Source organism: Saccoglossus kowalevskii, chromosome 8, assembly GCF_978046115.1.
Source record: "Saccoglossus kowalevskii chromosome 8, keSacKowa6.1, whole genome shotgun sequence".
NCBI classification, from domain to species: Eukaryota; Metazoa; Hemichordata; class Enteropneusta; family Harrimaniidae; genus Saccoglossus; species Saccoglossus kowalevskii.
Genome location: NC_140648.1, coordinates 14,972,958 through 14,992,156, shown reverse-complemented (window position 1 = coordinate 14,992,156; position 19,199 = coordinate 14,972,958). Strand labels below are relative to the sequence as shown.

Genomic DNA, 19,199 nt, shown 5'->3' with positions numbered 1-19,199 from the left:
AAATTAAAAACATGTATAGTCAAGAAAGACTTCAGCAAAATGTGCTTGCTGAGCTGCTATTAATTTTAGAGTGACCGGTTTATAAATCCCGCTGTATACACCTCTGACTACATCTGACCAGCTTCACCTGAGGAGGTAATGAACAAGGCTATGTCATTCTAGAAACAGACCTGATTGGTTTCTGTGAGCTTTTTTAAAGTATGTGACCACAGCTTTTACCTACATCAAATTTGTATCAGATTCAAATACAAAATGAACAAGAAACAAAATGTGCATGTAATATATTGATTTGGTTTGACATGTCTACAAAATGTGTATTACACAGAAATTTAAAAAAATATATTGTACATCGTGTTCAAAAATGTTACAAAAACGTTCGAATATCTTTCTTATTATGTCACATTTACACCACATTCAAAAATCTTTTCAATGTATAATAATACGGTTATCAGTAAAATACTGCGAAATATGCAGTCAGGCACGGTACGGAATGCGCCGATCCCTGTTACGCATTAGTCGATACGATTGTCATACTGCCCTCATGCATACTTTGCTGTATTAAGACACCTTGAATTTACATGCCCGGGCAAACGCCCACCTCCAATTTTTATACAATATAGAAATTGAGGTCATATCCGGGCATACACCCAGGTGTATTTTTCTACACTTGAAGATAACTTCCTTGCACTCTGCAGTGATTCTGATAAAAATCTTGAAAATGAAATGTTGCAATATTGTAGCAACCCGTACCTGGGATGGAGAGTGGTTGAAATTACGTTATTTTGGATTTATAATATAGTAGCAGTTTGCGAATCCACAACTGGTGTCAGCGATTTTTCAATGTCACGCCGAAGACTGGCAACTTTTTTAACATCTTTCATCACAGCTATTGTATTTTTGTAATGAAAATTATTCTTCTGTCGTTGAAGAAAAAAAATTCCTATTTCAAGTCTACCGCGATATCCATATAGTGAGACATTCCAACCGCCGGAACTTGCGTCTCGCCTGATAGGAAAGCAATGTTGACTTGACCTCTATGATGACTCAAGTAATGATGTCATTTTTAGTCAATCAGTGAAGCAGATGCTTAAAGGTCAGAGATGATTGACAAAAGTATCGTGAGCTATCATAGCAGAGCGAACCAATTTTTCTTGTCTCTTTATTGTGACTATACATGAATTAAAAGTGTTGAGTTGTCAGACAGCGCAATCCGTGAATTGAAAGTGCTAAATTGTGTGGGACGACATTGAAGAACTTCAGGACGTAGCTGTAGAGATTAATAAATATTGTGTATAAACGTAATAGGCGTGTATACATTGCGAACGCCGGGACAGGAAGTATGGAGTCCCCTCGCGTGAAATGTTTTGCATTCCCCATCAAACGTCTATGGCGTTCGAATATCTATGAAACACAGTTACATTAGGCCCGAAGACTGTCGACAGTCAATAATTATTACTGTGTTAATTTTTTTAAATTATCTTGTAATATGATTTTACGCACTTTAACTGACATTTTGAGTTCACGTGTATTGAGCGTGTTTGTCGTCGGAGAAATCAGAATTCAAACAAATGATTCCTCACCTCATTTTTATTATGTCTGGTTTATGTGTCACATTATAAGCACTAAATTATTATTGTTGTTATACTTCTAATGTTGCACATTTGTTCATGTATTCCCGTAGCATGGTTTCATTTGCCATTCTATTCCATGCCGCAGTTCGGTCTGAGTGTTTTTGAGAGGAATGTTCGGGCATACGCCCACCCCTATTTTTTCTAAATTTTCCATGTTCAGGACCCTGGGCTCTTACCCGTTTAAATACGGTATTCTACCCACCTTTGTTGCCACTGCCGAGGCAGCTGCAGTTCTCATGCTGGTTATTACATCACCATCCATTATCTAAACAAAACCGAACACGACAATAATATGTTAACCATATGTGGGTTTAGTAATGTAAAAAATGATTACAAAGACAAATAAAATAAGACAAACTAAAAGACAAAAATTAAAATACACTCTGAAATTCAACAAAAGAAAAGAAATAAAAATTAGAAATACAATATAGTCATACAGCAAAACAATTTCCCAATATGTTGATTAGTGGTCTGGATAGTTTCCCTGTACATCTATGCCATTTCCCATTCAACACTGAAAGGCATATTGACTCACCGATTTCAATTCACCTGTAGAAGGTTCAAATAATATTATTGCAGACATATGGGTTGGTATACCAGTGCCCGCATTCTCTTGATAGCGTGTCAACAATTTTGTGGCCAATGTTTCATCTTTTTCACTGTAAGCACACATTGCAATAAAAGAACTGGCGAAAAATTAAAATTATAATTTTATACCATGAATGCATTTTCAAATAAAAAATAGTTGTCGTGATCTGTAGCTAGCTCGAGCTAGTCAGTTTGAAAGCCCACCCCATGATTTAAAATGGTCCACCACTTAATTTGCCTAATCTAGTGTTCATTTAAACATGGATACCACGTCTCTGATTGATCAGATAATTACTATGTTCATTTTTAAAATCAGGGCCATTCCACAATGCAAAAATATAATGTCCTTGACAAACTCTTTTTTGAGTGTGAAATTATATAATCTCCGATTATATTTGAGATAAAAATAGTTCCTACCCCGCATGTTTTTTAACTGGTATAAAGCTCCGAGCAGGCTGTACCACACCACCGTCCTCTCCTTTAGAAAAATTTCCCATTGCCTTCTCTATAATTGGTATCAAGTCGGTCATCTTTAGTACTCTCTTCACATCATCAGCTTCTATGTACTTTGGTAACCGACTCATGGCTGCAGACCAATAATATAAGGGGAAAATAATAAATAACAATTGTTACAATATTCTATTTTTTCTGTAATATATATATATGTATTTTGATAATGCCCAGTTAGCTAGCGAGGCTTGCCCAGCTGCGGAATTAGTATAGAAAGCGTGTATTGTCATCATAATTATTATTCTTTTGTTCGTGCTTGTGCAAGACGAACGTGAACACTAGTTAGTCAGTTGTCACCCAGCTCCCGACAAGTGCAGTTCAGCTCAGCTCAGCTCAGCTCTGGTGCAGTCAGTCTCAAGATAATGCCTGTTCACTTCGGCATGTGGGACTGATAGATGCTTTGGTTCTGCGCTGTAAAACCAACTTTATTCAAAGACCTGTGTTTCGCCAGAAAGCGTGGTTTGCTGATCTTGGTCATTTCTCTACACGGACAGTATAGAAGTCGCGTAACATTACAGTCAGTGTCGTGTAGTTTGTATCCCCCGAAACCTTGTAATTTGGAGCTGTAGAACTGATATCGTCGTCGACGTTGCTGTGAGTGACTACTATCGCTGAAACTACGCAGTACGAATTCTGCACTTAGGTAGGGTAGGCAATTGTTATTAGGGATGAACCATTAGATTTTGGGAGTGGGGTGGTTGTTACGTCCCCGGGACAAGGTCTAGTTGTCAATTAGAACCAAGCCCCTGAAACTAACGTATGGTACGAGCCCCCACTTCCGGTAATGGAAGAATGACACAATAAAATGCTACAAAATTAGATTTATTGTACTAGTCCAATCAGTAGTGACAGTAATAACAGTGAGCATAGGCCAAGGTTGATAAATATTAACATTACAAATAATATCTAGTAGTTTAATATGACAGGTGAACGTTTTCTATAATAATAATCACTACAAAAATGTATTCAACTATGAGCATGTCTCTAAATCAGTGCCACTTCGTTGGGTTAATAATTCGGCGAGAGTCTGCGGTCTTGACGAGGTGTATTGTACTCGCAGTTCGACGAGAAACGACGTTTTCATTAGCAAATAAAAAGTCTTTTCCGAATTCTTGAATTCGCTCGTCAGCCGGCCATAAGACTCCACAAAGAAGAACACAACCACGTTATCTCAACGGCAAAACGGACCCGGCGCACAACAAGGGCAGCAACCACGTGCGAGAACTCATTTCATACACTGCAGCTCGTATCATGCTCTGCAACTCCTTTCAAGCTCTGCAATTCCCTGTTTTACATAGTCAAATCGAACCCCTTAGGTCGATCATGGTCCAGACCCTTGCACGACGTACTAGTATCTACTCACAGTCAGCTGGCGCACACGTGATAATAAAATAAATACGATATTTACTATATGGGGGCCGCCATCTTGAATGACGCATAAAACTAAATAAGAGACAAGTTGTGAAACGCGTTTTTCAGTTTCCTGCAAATCAGGACAAAAATACCAATCTTTCACAAAAATACGGTCCATTGGGGTTATATTAAGCCAACCGATAACAAAATTCGGCCGAATTCGTCGTTTTTGTGTGGAAAAATCCCTTGCATACGAACACCTAATTACGCGAAGAACATAGAACACTAAGCCGGGGTATTTGAAACTAAAAATTGGCATTCCAGCACAGCAGCCAATCAGCGACGGCCTAACGCTTAGATGACAATTTCTCTAGCTTCCAGGTAATTTATATGTCATACGTAACGCAGTTCCCAGCTTATAACTTGTAACTTAGCAACTATTCAAAACCTGCACAATATATATGCTCAACCAAATTTCAATATATTTTAACTTAAATATTTCCACACTCAATTGATAAAACACAAAAATGGCAAATCACCACGCCCTCATCTGGCGAACATTTAACCTTTTGTCCACAAGCCATATTAATTTAATACAAACACTTTGAAATCAATCTCTACATGTCTTATAAACAGTGGCCACAATTCGAAAATAAAAATTAGATAAATAATCTTTAAAAAACATAATCACAACAATACTTTCTGAAAAAACTAATTTGAGAGAGGTGACTGGGAAAAAACCCCAAAGTTGTTAGTTTATATATGCCTTTTATTTCAACAAAAACAATTGATGTTCCACTCTCGATATCAGAACTATAAATTCAGCATATATTAATACAAAGCACTATGCCAGTGTGTTATCACTTTCATCACTTGTGTTGCTACTACCATCTGACAGATACAAGTCTTGATTTAAGAGTTCTTATTGGTCAGTGGATTGATCAATCTCAGTACTGCTGTCAATGCTGGAGCAAGTGCAATCTGATTCAAATTTGATGTAGTGTACGGGCTTTAATTATTTTGGCTATAAACTTATTTTATTTTTTATTACTTTTGTTATTAATGCTTTTTTATTTTATTATTTTACTTTGATTTTTTTTAATTCTGTCCTACATACATCTGATCCGACGCCTATGCAAGTCCCGTTCAAATCTCTCGTAAGTAACGGCCAATCACAGTCCCCCTTTTATACAGGCTGTCAATTGCTTACTTTTCAGTGTAGTGATACTCTATGGGCAATGTTTCTGTACATTATATTTTGCCCACTTGAATAAACCATTAACAGAAAATTGCTAGTATATTTTTTATTTACAAAAGAAATTCCACAGCATTTTACAATTTTTGTCATTACATTGAATATTTTTTTCACTTCCAACAAATGTGTACACTTCCTGATACATCTTCGCCAGTCAAGGTTCGTTTATTCAGTCATCGCTTCAACTTTACATCAAACACTGAGCATAATTATCTAGAATGGAAGCAAACAAATAAGTAAATCGTAATGATTAGAACACTGTAAACAGCTATAGTAAACAATGCAAACTGTTGTTAAATTGTATAACTGTCACCGGCCCACGGCATCGACGCAGAAAATTGAAGCAAAAAAATATTTCCTGTTCAAATATTTTATTCTAGTCCAAATCAGCTCAATTACTTTAATAAAGAGTTATTGTATAATGTACAAAATGTTGATACAATTTGATGAATATTTACAGCTACGGCTTCAATACCGTAGACGATTTTAGCCCGATCGTCAACAAAACATCACACGTCTCCAGGGCAAGCGACTGGAAAAAGACACCGGTGTTCGGTCGAACCGGTGGAAACAAAATCGTCACTCCCAGAATAACTACGCAAAATAATAATCTAAACTCGAACCATTCGAGCAACAATATAAACAGAAAAAAATGACTTTCGTTGTATTTGACAATGATAAACTTACCGAAAAGCCGTGTTTTTCGCGGTCGCTAACGTCTGTATAAACCGCCATTTTATTTGAGTGTGTTTGCCACCTGACTCTACCTGGTGACGTCATCATGTGAGCTATAGAAGGAGGTCTGTGATTTGTTGACTAAAATCGTTGATAGTGGGTCTCGTTGAAATCTCGTTACATAGGCATCGGGTCAGATGTATGTAGGGCGGAATTAAAAAAAAACACAAAATCAAAGTAAAATAATAAAATAAAAATGCATTAATAACAAAAGTAATACAAAATTAAATTAAAATAAGTTTATAGCCAAAATAATTAAAGCCCGTACACCACATCGGATTTTTAACGGGTCCTTTCATTCTTGTTGAGAATTATAGTTTTGTTTCTGTAACAACTGGCACTATTCTGGGAATACCATCCTGGCAGGAGTCCCAAAATAAGACCCATGCTCTGATAATGGTCCTAGGTTTAAAGACCTATAAACATTACCATTATGATCGTATTGGTTGAATATTGTTTATTGAAATTAATAATCCCCATAACAGTTTTCCAATATAGATAAATTGTAGTACGTAACTAACTGTATAACCTGGTCTCACCAATGAAATAAATGAATGTATATATATTTATATTTATTTACATTGTTACTAATGCATTGTAATACAACTAATTCAAATTGAAAAAAATTGCAATATTTAATATTCCGTCAGTAATGCTTCTCAAAGGCATATCGCAGTCAGTGTTATTTACGAAAATATTTGTTTATAATTTTATAAACTGGCTTGGCAATACCCACCCCAATTAGATATAATGTGTAAATATTTTGATAAATAAAGATATATTAACAAAAATGAAATATATGTTAGTTCATATTTTATTATATAACTTGCACAAAGGTAATATCTAGTCTTATCGCCTTTGCCTTTCAAACGAAAAAGGGTCAAAGTCAAAAATAGTATAGGTTATTTTTAGAGGTGCCTGGGGAACCAAAATTTGAAACGTGAATCACTCCGGCCACGAAAAACCAGTGATACCTGTAATAACCACAGTCCCTGTGTAATAACCAAGGGGTGGGAGACTATTTATCAAATCCATTATTCAGCATTAATGCCTTTCCGAGCGAAAAATTGTCGAGATCAAAACAAAAAAGATAAAAGAAACAATTTTCGCCCAATCATCCATTTTTGAGGTGATATATTATTGACCCAGTGGTAACATAGATTATTTATTAGTGACGTCCGGGAACCAAAATTTGGGATGTGAATGACTTGGACGACAATATAACTAAGAGGTGAGCGACTACGCGGTGATGAGCTATGGTGATTTGCGACCCCAATAATATTTTAATTTTAGTAAGCGAGAGTAAAAAACATTTCAGACCTTGAACGTTCTTTAGTGCAAATACATTGATTGCCTAGTACGGCGAACGCAATATAATGCGAGTGAATTTCCCCTACTAAGGTTTAAATGTTGTACATGTAGTTGTGTGATGTACAATATGGCGACCTAGGGCAAAAGCATTTTTATGCAAATTTGCTTTGGTTGAAAATTTGAGTTCTCTTGGCGATGGCTAGGTGAATTTGAACCAAAATGTTATCGGCAAGACTCAGAATGCGACAGTGACAGCCACTGAAACATAATTAAAGGCAAATGAACACGTCAAGCAAAAAAGACTTTTTTGAGTCGTGGCGTATAATGGAGGCATATACCATTTTGACTATTGAGGGGAATGGAAATCAGTTGATTTGAGAGTGTCACAATAAGCGAGGGAGCAAATCGTTTTTATGCTACGAAAAAATTAAGACCTTGAATATACTTTTTGAACTTTAGTACAACGTCATTTTTATTTGATTACCTAACGTTTTTAGGTTCATGTGCTGCAAGTTACAGAGCACATACCTAAGCGGCAGTTCCTCAGCAAATAATGAAGCAAAGGCATTTTCAATGTCAAAATCGCGAAACTCCCTTTTTATGCAAACTGGGAAGTTCGAATTACTAAACGAAGTACAGGACGACGAAGATGAAATATCCAAGAACCAATACATACCTAAAATTATATCTCAAAAGTGAATATTCATGGTGTATTTTAAGTCTAACCGGACCGAAAGTGGGAATTTGTTAGTACTCTAAATATCCGATCATATTTTAGTATAAGGTAGTAACCAGCAGGATATAGAATTTCCACACTGCTGTATGTTAAGGCAATGCGTAACTAGGTATCCAGAAAAAATAATAATAGAAGTTGGATTTTGTAGAAGAAAAATAATAATGTAAACATATTCTGTGTAAAATTAAATTAAATAAGAATTTGGATAGTAAAAAAAAATTCTCCTTGGTCTGACCACCGCTCTCCCAAGATCTAATGGTCCATCCCTTAATATTGTGATGTATATTGCTGACCGATTTGTGAGCTATATTGCTCCTGTTAATGGTTTATGCTTATTGTAGTATTAAATTAGTATTATTTGACATATTCTGGTTGTGTGTCATTGTTTGACCTTTAGTGTTGCGTCCTGGTGTGCGGGATATTGGCGGCCAGGTTCGCGGGAGACTCGTATTCCCGTTCGTAACAAATAGTATACATTTACTTACAGGCTATGATTTACACATTATATTTTTCCATTTTATGCAAAACATCGTTTGAAAGCTTGTTATGAATTTTTATTTTTTATCGATGCTAACTGTTTTGTTTTTCTTGAAAAATATTAACATTTTTTTTTTTTGGCCATCTTTATTGGTATCATTACATTATATGCTAGCATGGCTCCTTTGCGATAGTTCAAAGCACCCCATGCGGGGAGTTTAGGTATTCTATTAAAGACAGTGCAATTGACGTGACATAATTTGTGGTATTTACATTTTATGACAGGACCAGATTAGATGTACACATCTCCCTCCCCAGTACCCCCATCAGGTATCTCAGCAAATCGAAAATGTGACCTTCGACCATTTAAATGATAGTTATACGGCGTTAAATGAACCTAATTGAAACTAGTAACGAATATTTATATCATTTATGTGCATGTACATACCGAATTCCCTCTCGTTTCTGATTTTACTGCGGAAAAGAAACACTTAGTAATGTTTTGTCAAATTTTAAAGAACACGAATGCGTTATGGATATTACAATTGCCAATATAACCGTGTTCAACGTGATGTATGCATACATAACGCCTACATTTTATATATATAATATCGAAATTAAATGTTCAATTATAAAAGTTCAATGAATCAAGACCTATATTCATGTTAAACTGAATTTGCAGGGATTTGATGAAAAATATATTCTTAGTGATTTATCCCTTAAATTACATGCATGCAAGTTCCCTATTTTACATAGATAGGTTTCCTTGTGGCCACAGGCACTTATGAGTCACGCTATGTTCCAATGATACAAAATCTGTTTTCATAAATGGCTATTTTAGTGATTTTTAACAATATTACAAATTTACAGTTTTAACAATTAATTCCTTTAGCATACAGCTAAAGAAATAATTTCTCACGTTTTTCGATATTGATACACACAATCGATATTGATACACACAATGGAGATTGACGCACACAATGTCATACAATATCCTCCTTTTTGATGATATTACAGAGTACCAAAGATTGACAGGTCATACTTGTTTTCAACTCTAAACGGACAGTTGGAATCTACCAGGTGTACTTGATATTTACATAACAAAGGGTGTTTACAACTTTGGAAGGACAATTGGAATTTAACAGGTTATTTGAATAACAAAAGATGCTAGTATTATATTATTATTATATCTCAAACATGGAAAATGTTATAATTAATTGTGGCCAAAGCAACAAGTGTATCGTTTTTAATGGTATCATTAAACTTAAGCTGGTATGGCTCCTTTGCGATAGTTTCATAAAGTGTCCCCATGCGATGGTATTCTATTAATAACAAACAAACGCACTGGGGGAGCAGGTCAAAAGCGGTCAAACAGCTGGTCTATGTGAATTGAAGATTGACGCGACATAATCTGTGGCGGTTACAGGGTATGACAAGATACAGCATTTTCTCCAGGTATCTCAGCAAATCTAAACTTCGGGCATTTCAATGATATTTGCGCGATGTCAAATGAACCTAATTACAACTCGTAACGATAATTTTCTTCATGTAAGACAATACCGTTTATCTGCATGTACATATTACCTCTCCAGGGTTCAGTCTCAGCACAGACCGAGTTCCAGATTTTGCGCAGTTCCAGAAGCCGTACCTATATACGAATTGGCAACGTCACAAAATTCATGACCTTCAATCGGGGTCGTTTGCTCGGTACATACGAATTGGTATATACAGATTACAATAAAGATACTTAAGACATTACACATAAAATAAAACAAATCAAATCACGTGACAATATAATGATAATAACGGTAATAAATCCTAGCTTAACAGTCAAACTTAACAGAACGATCATATAGTCAGTGCGGTCACGCCAAGGTCACGCACTTCAATGCAAAATGCCTGTGTAGTTGAAACTGGGCCAGGAGTGACGGGTGAAGAAGACATCATTAAACACTCACAAAATCACAATACAACGGAGAAGTGGTCGCATATTACGGAGTAGCAAACCTGGGAAAGGGAAAACCGCCCAGTACAAACGCCCAGGGTTCGAATTCCACTAGATAAACACTCACCGGAACCGAAGCAATCGTTTTGGCTTTGAACTCCACTCAACGACTAACGTCGTGGCGTGGTACACAAGCGTGCCATCGAGATAAAACAAAATTAGCTTGAAAAGGCAGTGGGTTCGAGTCCCGCTCAGAGCTACTGTTAAAAAATATAAATCAAATAAACTGCAATCTCTCAAACCATAACAAATAAACAAAGAACATCGCGAAAAACCATGCAAAACTTAATGAATAAATAAATAAATAAATAAATGAAAAATAACTTACGTCTTAAACTGAACGACGCGCAATTTGTTCAACAGTTTCCAGATCTTGACAAGGGATAAACAGAAGACCCAAGCCAAGGCAAGTGTTGTTAAAGTGTCACGTATTTATACTGTGTCTGTGGAATTGTTGATTGAGGGTTCGAATTCAGCAGTTAGATCAAATATCCAATGAAACCACTATATTTTTTTCATTATTTCAACAACTTGCAATGGTGGAAGTTGGTCAAACACGAGTTATTTACACCTAAATAAATAGCAAATATTTGTTGACACGTAGAGGTGGAAATTAATTAAACGACAGGTATTTACTTACACACATTTATCCTCTCAATTTAACAAGTTTTAATGGTGGAAATCAATCGAACGAGAATTTTTTACACCAAAATAAGTCTAAATATTTGTTGGGACATTTGTTCTCTCAATTTGACAACTTGTAATGGTGAAAAATAATTAAACGAGAGTTGTTTACACCAAAATAAGTCTCAAATATTTGTCCATACTTTTATTTTCATAATTTAACAATTTGTAATGGTAAGAATTAATTAAACGCGATGTGTCTATACCAAAATAAGTCTCAAATATTTGTCCACGCATTTATTTTCACAATTTAACAACTGGTGGAAACTAATTAAACATGACTTGTTTATTCATTTGACATCATTCCAACATACCCGCAGACAGTGCACAACAGAGTATCATTATTGAGCTACAATTATTAACAGGAACGTGTCTTGGCATTAGGGTTAGGGTCGGGTTAGGTATGGCAAACGCTAATGGAAACACCAAATTGGCAAGATGTACACTAACGGGTTATGCCATGTAATAGTTTACACAAGAAAACACCAAATTGGCAATATTTTTAACAATTGTGACTCAATAATAGAAATGTGTTGTATATCTTTATATATACACACTATCAAATGCAAAGGCAATCAGTCAGTCCATCGTGGTCATGTGAGTCAAGTTCTATCTAGTCCTCAATCCTGTCGCGTCCGGTTGGTCGCGTCTGTTGGAAGTAAAAACAGTTGTTGTCGCAGCACCACCCACGTGAGCTGTCTAAACTACGAATATATTACACAAAATCGTGTGTAATCAAAAAAGACGTCAATTCGTGTAATATTATTTTTTGGGGACGGCATTGCTGCTTCGTCCAAACACAGTCCAGTGAAAGAGAGATTGTGGTCCAAAGCGTCATCGTGATCAGACCCGGAGCCCGAATCAGAGTCAGAACTCAAGAAAGCATCATGGTTGTAATATGAACAAGCATCAGATAATTTATATAAACGGGTTAGCACCGGCGGCAGTCATGTTGTTGATCTTATGACTGAGTGAAGCATGTGTAGAACCTTCAACCAGAAGGAGGCAGTGATTTGCATAATCCCCTGTCAATCTATTTTAATTAGCTTTGTCGTTATGCTCATTGAAAAACAATGACACGCGTAGCTGTTTATTGTCGCATTTTTATTAATATTTTGTACTTTTCTAAGTACAAAATTAACTATTTTGTTTTACTAGTGTGAAGAGAACCTTGCAACATTTGAAAATATGCAAAAACAATGTCCAAAAATATGACACTAACGTGGGTCTCATCCCTAAAGACATATTCAGCTTTAGTATATCAAGAACTCGCGTCATCCCAATAACAGAACACAAGAATACCGACGAAGCGGGCGTCGAAGTACGAACACAGTTTACAGCTGCAAGTCACATGCAGCAGACACGAGGATCATTGCTGCTCTCCTTCCCCATGAATTGCTAATTCCCCCTTTTTAACTTTCCCCCCAAAATAATATATCGCCCCTTTAAAATCCACTCCACATTTAATTGACGCATGAGGGCGCTATTAAAAAACAACACATTCAGTAGCTCTCTATGAACGATGTTGTAGATTTGAACACGTATACACAAATTTAACAAATTCCAGCATAAATCATCAACCTGTTTGTTTATTCGCACAACATATACCGCTCTAATATCATTCCTCTAATAAAACATGTACATTTGCATTTCATAAAATATATAAAATATCTTTGAATTATAAGTATTGAATTATATTAAGTGTTTCCACATATTAAAGGATTTCCGATAGGATACTATTCTGTACGAATGACAGATGAACGAAATAAACTACTGCATAGTACAGTATATGTACAATATAAAAAATGACGTAATATATAGTCTAAAAAATGAACAGTTGCACTTTTGTTGGGGAAAATATACATTACGCCCACGTTGAAGATAAAAGATATCAGATATCAGATCGAAATGGTAGGCATTTTGCAATTTATCAGTTTATCAGCGACCAAATTCAAAGAAACGTTTTATTGAGTTTTTACGGAAATTAATTTTTGACTTTTGAAAATGTCATCTTTTAAAGCAGGAGAGTCGTCACCTGCGCATGCGTCAGGTGACCATAACGTGTCATTGTTTACAAACAAGCGCCTGCCCGTGAACCTTTGCGTTTTTAGCACGTGTTGTTTTCGTCGCTTGGGACTCAATAACCGCGTGTGCGCAGGTGACGACCCTTCCCTTCACGTCAACGATGTACAAATTACACCATCTGTTTGCCTCAAAATGATGACTTTGAGTTATGGCCACGAGAACATGCTGGACACGTTCTTGAAATTTAGATCATAAAGTTCGACGGACTATATCTCCAAAACTATGAAGCACATAAACATTCTGAGACCCATTTTCAACGATTATTATCTTTAATGTAACAGTGAAAAAATCAAAAACATAGAAAGAACAAACAACGGCCAATCCCGCAAACAAATAACTATATGTTTATGAGATTCACGGGACCGATCGTAATTTAATCTCCTAAGCAAATACAGAACCGTACTATCCTATATCTCAGCGACCTGAAAACGTATATATTGCCATAGCTGAGTGCTTAGTAACTGGTGGGGAACGTACTAATCTCAATTAAACGATTACTTGTGTTTTCCCTCTCGCTATTACTTTCAGGGCGAAAGAGCAGAATGTTATACACAGGTGGTTTATAGGTTCGCACGGCTATGACATTTTGACAAATCACACGTCAACGCACTATATACTTGATATCAATTGTGACTTTGATTCTTGTTCAGTTTCATGGTACTATCGACACTATAAACCCACTGCTTTTAATTTTCAATTCAAACTTCATTTTCAATCAGGGTTTTTTGCCTGTTGGGATTTTGCAAACAAGTCTAATTTTTACCCTAATGGAGCTGTATACGTATTCAATAGAATTAAAACCATTAAATACTTTGTGTTATTCATTGGGAAATGGAATTACTCTTATTCAAGTTATTTAAGAAGACACAAGTAACTAAAGTGCATATTTAAATAATGCGAAACAAATACAGATTTTATAACGTTGTGGGCGCTAATTTATCGACTATCGCCATTAAAATGCCATATAAAGAAAAAAATATGAAAGTGTGTGTCGCGTACTATGGCCACGTGGGGAAGAGGCAAGTGTAAGTATAGCGAATATCATAATATGGCTCAAACTGTCATTGAATATGTAAAAATCAATACCCAACTATAATCCAAACAATGTCAAAAGGCAATATTTACAAATCCGAGAACACACAGGGGACACACAAACAAAACAAACAACACACTGTCAAATCGGTGAGAGAGATACATGGATCTCAAGGCACATGCCAAGATGAACTTAAGAAAGAACACTAACTAGTAAATAAATACATTGGTATAATATACTGTGGAATATTTTATTTTCGCTGGAATTAATTTTCGCTTTTTGGGCGTTTTGTGTGGAATTTATTTTCACTGATTTTTGATGAGTTTAATGTGAAATATAGGAAAAAAAGTATATTCGCTAGATTTTATTTTCACGGAATCATCCCTTCAGCGAAAATAAATTCCAAGCGAAAATAAAGTATTCTACAGTAAATTATAACACATCACTCGTTAATACTGTACTGTAATTGGTCAAAACAGGATCACGTGTCATCGGCTAAATTACCATAGTAGTGCCACGGAAATTACTAGTTCCCTTTGGAGACAAGTACATCAACTAGTGCCCGGGAATGACGTCACTCGTCACCTGATCGTGTGATTTCCAATATGTCGTCTGCTAGTTCGTCGCTGAAATCGTTTGTCCGCCTCGAAAGACTGAACGATTTAGCTTCAGTTCAGAAGAAGAACTTGACACACTAGTAAAAAATAAAGATGCACCTTAGACGAAGGACGCAATCAGGTTTTCTAGAAGCGTCTTTTGTGATGAAATTAGTACACCGCTAGCAGACGTCGAGAAGAAGACGCCAGACGATCCATGCATGTTCCTCCGGCAATTCTACGTGTAATGTGTTATAAAACACTTATTACATGGCCTAATATGTGCAATATGTGCTTAATATTCAATTATCGTCAGTGTGTTTTGTGAATTAACGTACTGTAGAGACATATATTACACGTAAAGAGATAGACTACCGATTGTCTATGGTGATGCCATTGTATTGAATCTATATCATTGGAAGCTAAATTGAGCTAAAATCCCGCTTTTATAACTTTAGCCATCATCATTCTTTAAATTGGAGTGATCCAAACTTAGAAAGGCTTCAAATTGTACAAAGTCTTTGATATAAATATTATATACATTTACAATAACGAATACATTTCCCTAACATTGTATTTATATGCAATTACGACATGCGTTTAATCTGTTTAACACAATCGAATCTAACAATACCAAATGACTACCAATCGCTCATTTACATAATCGTAAATCTACTAATATTGTGCAAGAATGTAGGACGAAGTGGCAAATACAAAAGTTCCCTTTTAAGTTCCTGATCAGTGGCAGTTTTGCACCAGTTACAAAATTTAAATTTGCAGTTAAGCAATAAATATGTTTTCACAGTAATTATGCGATTAACTTCACCGATTTCTTTACTTGGTCTGATAACTGCTAATTTGACACTTAATTCATTTTTCTGGTTTTCGGATTGACACTTTCATACCCCCTTGAACAAAGAATACAGTGCTCATGTGTCTTTAAAGGCCGTTTTACAAGAAGAAATTCCTGTGTGAAAGCACCTAGCAACGCAAAGCAGCGTTGTACATTATTAGATGTGGTGAGTCTATACAAGATTATTTATTGTAATCTGTGGATATGCTGTTGAATTTAAATGACATTGAGTAGTATTTGAATACAAACAAATATTGATTGTTCTATATACCAACAAAAATCACATTACATGTGTTCTTACTGGAGAAAAAAGATTAAATGTCTCGTACAAGAAAAAAAACACACAAGAATTTGAATAGCATTATAGATGTATAGATCAATTGTTTTATATGACTTTTTTAATATGTGGACATATTTATTTTATACAATTCTATAGGTGTCCGTACCATACATATTTCATACATAACATAATTTATATATATATATATATAATACATATTCAATTACAGTTGTACATAATTCTATGGATAATAAATTTATACAAATTCAATAGATATCGTAAGACTGTATATATTCTTTATAGAAATATTCGATGCAAAATAAAATAAAATAAAATATCTTTCCCAAAACTATGAATCTTGTGAGTCGGGAGTATGGCAATCATGACCTGTGTTTGAACTGTGGAAGGAACTGCGGTATTATGGTACAATGGTATTACATGTGGTGAAATTTTGGACGTAAGTGTTGTGGGATCTCGACACTCAACCACGTGGGGATATCAAAGAGTTCCGATTCCGACATGGTGATGAGCCCATCGAGTCAAGTTATCTCCGGAATAACCACTAGGTTTTTATCTCACTAAAACTCGAATTCGAGTTTCAGTTACGTCATATTTGTTTGAGTGGATCACCAGATTTGGATTTCTGACTACAATTACCGACATGACTTGTCGACACTGTGACCAGTGCCATTTCTAACAAGCTTTGTTTACACAATTTACCATGTCAGCATACTTGCAGCTGTATCATCCCTAAATGTAATAATCAACCTTATTTGTAACAGTGAACCCTATTTGTAGTAACGATCAACCCTAATTGTAATAACGATTAACCCTAATTGTAATAACGATTAACCCTATTTGCAATAACGACCAACCCTATTTGTAAAAACAATCAGCCCTATTTGTAATAACAGTCAACCCTATTTGTAATAACAATCAACCCTATTTGTAATAACTGTAAACCCTATTTGTAATAACAATCAACCCTATTTGCAATAACGACCAACCCTATTTGTAATAACGATCAACCCTAATTGTAATAACGCTTAACCCTATTTGCAATAACGACCAACCCTATTTGTAATAAATATCAACCATATTTGTAATAACAGTCAACCCTATTTGTAATAACGATCAACCCTATTTGTAATAACGACCAACCCTATTTGTAAAAACAATCAGCCCTATTTGTAATAACAGTCAACCCTATTTGTAATAACAATCAACCCTATTTGTAATAACTGTAAACCCTATTTGTAATAACAATCAACCCTATTTGCAATAACGACCAACCCTATTTGTAATAACGATCAACCCTAATTGTAATAACGCTTAACCCTATTTGCAATAACGACCAACCCTATTTGTAATAAATATCAACCATATTTGTAATAACAGTCAACCCTATTTGTAATAACAATCAACCCTATTTGTAATAACTGTAAACCCTATTTGTAATAACAATCAACCCTATTTGCAATAACGACCAACCCTATTTGTAATAACAATCAACCCTAATTGTAATAACGATTAACCCTATTTGCAATAACGACCAACCCTATTTGTAAAAACAATCAGCCCTATTTGTAATAACAGTCAACCCTATTTGTAATAACAATCAACCCTATTTGTAATAACTGTAAACCCTATTTGTAATAACAATCAACCCTATTTGCAATAACGACCAACCCTATTTGTAATAACGATCAACCCTAATTGTAATAACGCTTAACCCTATTTCCAATAACGACCAACCCTATTTGTAATAAATATCAACCATATTTGTAATAACAGTCAACCCTATTTGTAATAACGATCAACCCTATTTGTAATAACGATCAACCCTATTTGTAATAACGATCAACCCTATTTGTAATAACCGTCAACCCTATTTGTAATAACAGTCAACCCTATTTGTAATAACCGTCAACCCTATTTGTAATAACGATCAACCCTATTTGTAATAACGATCAACCCTATTTGTAATAACGATCAACCCTATTTGTAATAACAGTCAACCCTATTTGTAATAACGACCAACCCTATTTGTAATAACGACCAACCCTATTTGTAATAACGATCAACCCTATTTGTAATAACAGTCAACCCTATTTGTAATAACAGTCAACCCTATTTGTAATAACGATCAACCCTATTTGTAATAACGACCAACCCTATTTGTAACAACATTCAACCCTATTATTGACAGTTTCTAGTAAGTATGTTTTATTTATAACTCTACCATACAAATGCGAAAGGTAAAATATAACTAATAAAATATATCCAACATAGAAAGTTTGACTTTAAAAGCTATTTATATTCATCTCTCCGAAATCGTGTACATGAATACATCTTTATGAAATTGTACATGGAACTAGGTGCAACCAATTCAACCATTCCAGGACAAATAATGTATTCTATTACTAAAGAAACCAATGTTAAGTTAGCAACAGGGGTGTAAGTGAATTTATCGACAATTCAGAAATGTTCTAACAATCATTAAGCCTGCCACTATAACAACCTATATACCATCAGAATGCTGTACTAATGTTTGTCTAACGGACAATTTCGTAGTTAAAAACAATCAAAAGGTGGTTTTACACTTTCCGAGACGTCACGCATATTCTGAAGTGTTGTTTTTTTGTGAGCTGTTTTTCATGACAATGTACAGGAAACATGCGACTCGATTTGTTTATTTATGCTTCAGTTTTCTATAATTATAACGAATTGTTGGTAGTATTTCTGTAGTTATTTTAGTTTGGCTGTGGCTGAAAAACAAAAGCCAGATAAAGAAAAAACGAGATACAGTCTTCTTTATGAAGATATTTTTATCCGCATTACGAATTATGACATCATCGTAATCAAACAGTGCTGAAATACAAATCTTAAATGGTCTTAAAGAAAATATCACCAAAAAAGCCACCATTGTCGATCCTCCTTGTGTTAGATTCCGTTAACATGAATTATGAACGTGCTCCCCACAATGACTGCGTAGCTTTTAATTATGTCTGATACTACCACTACGAGTTACAATTTCAATAATTTACCAAGGCGTTGTACCAGAACG

General features: G+C 35.2%; 1 protein-coding gene across 2 annotated transcripts in view; it reads right to left on the bottom strand.

Moving 5' to 3' along the window:
• Positions 1 to 19,199, bottom strand: part of LOC100377686 (ketimine reductase mu-crystallin) — a 50,923-nt gene that overhangs the window by 4,610 nt on the left and 27,114 nt on the right. For both annotated transcript variants that reach the window (XM_085502233.1, XM_006820253.3), the window contains exons 2-4: positions 2,637 to 2,805; positions 2,167 to 2,317; positions 1,834 to 1,896 (exon numbers count right to left, since the gene is read on the bottom strand). In XM_085502233.1, coding sequence (XP_085358359.1) covers positions 1,834 to 1,896; positions 2,167 to 2,317; positions 2,637 to 2,805 — 383 coding nt within the window. The remainder of the gene's footprint in view (positions 1 to 1,833; positions 1,897 to 2,166; positions 2,318 to 2,636; positions 2,806 to 19,199) is intronic.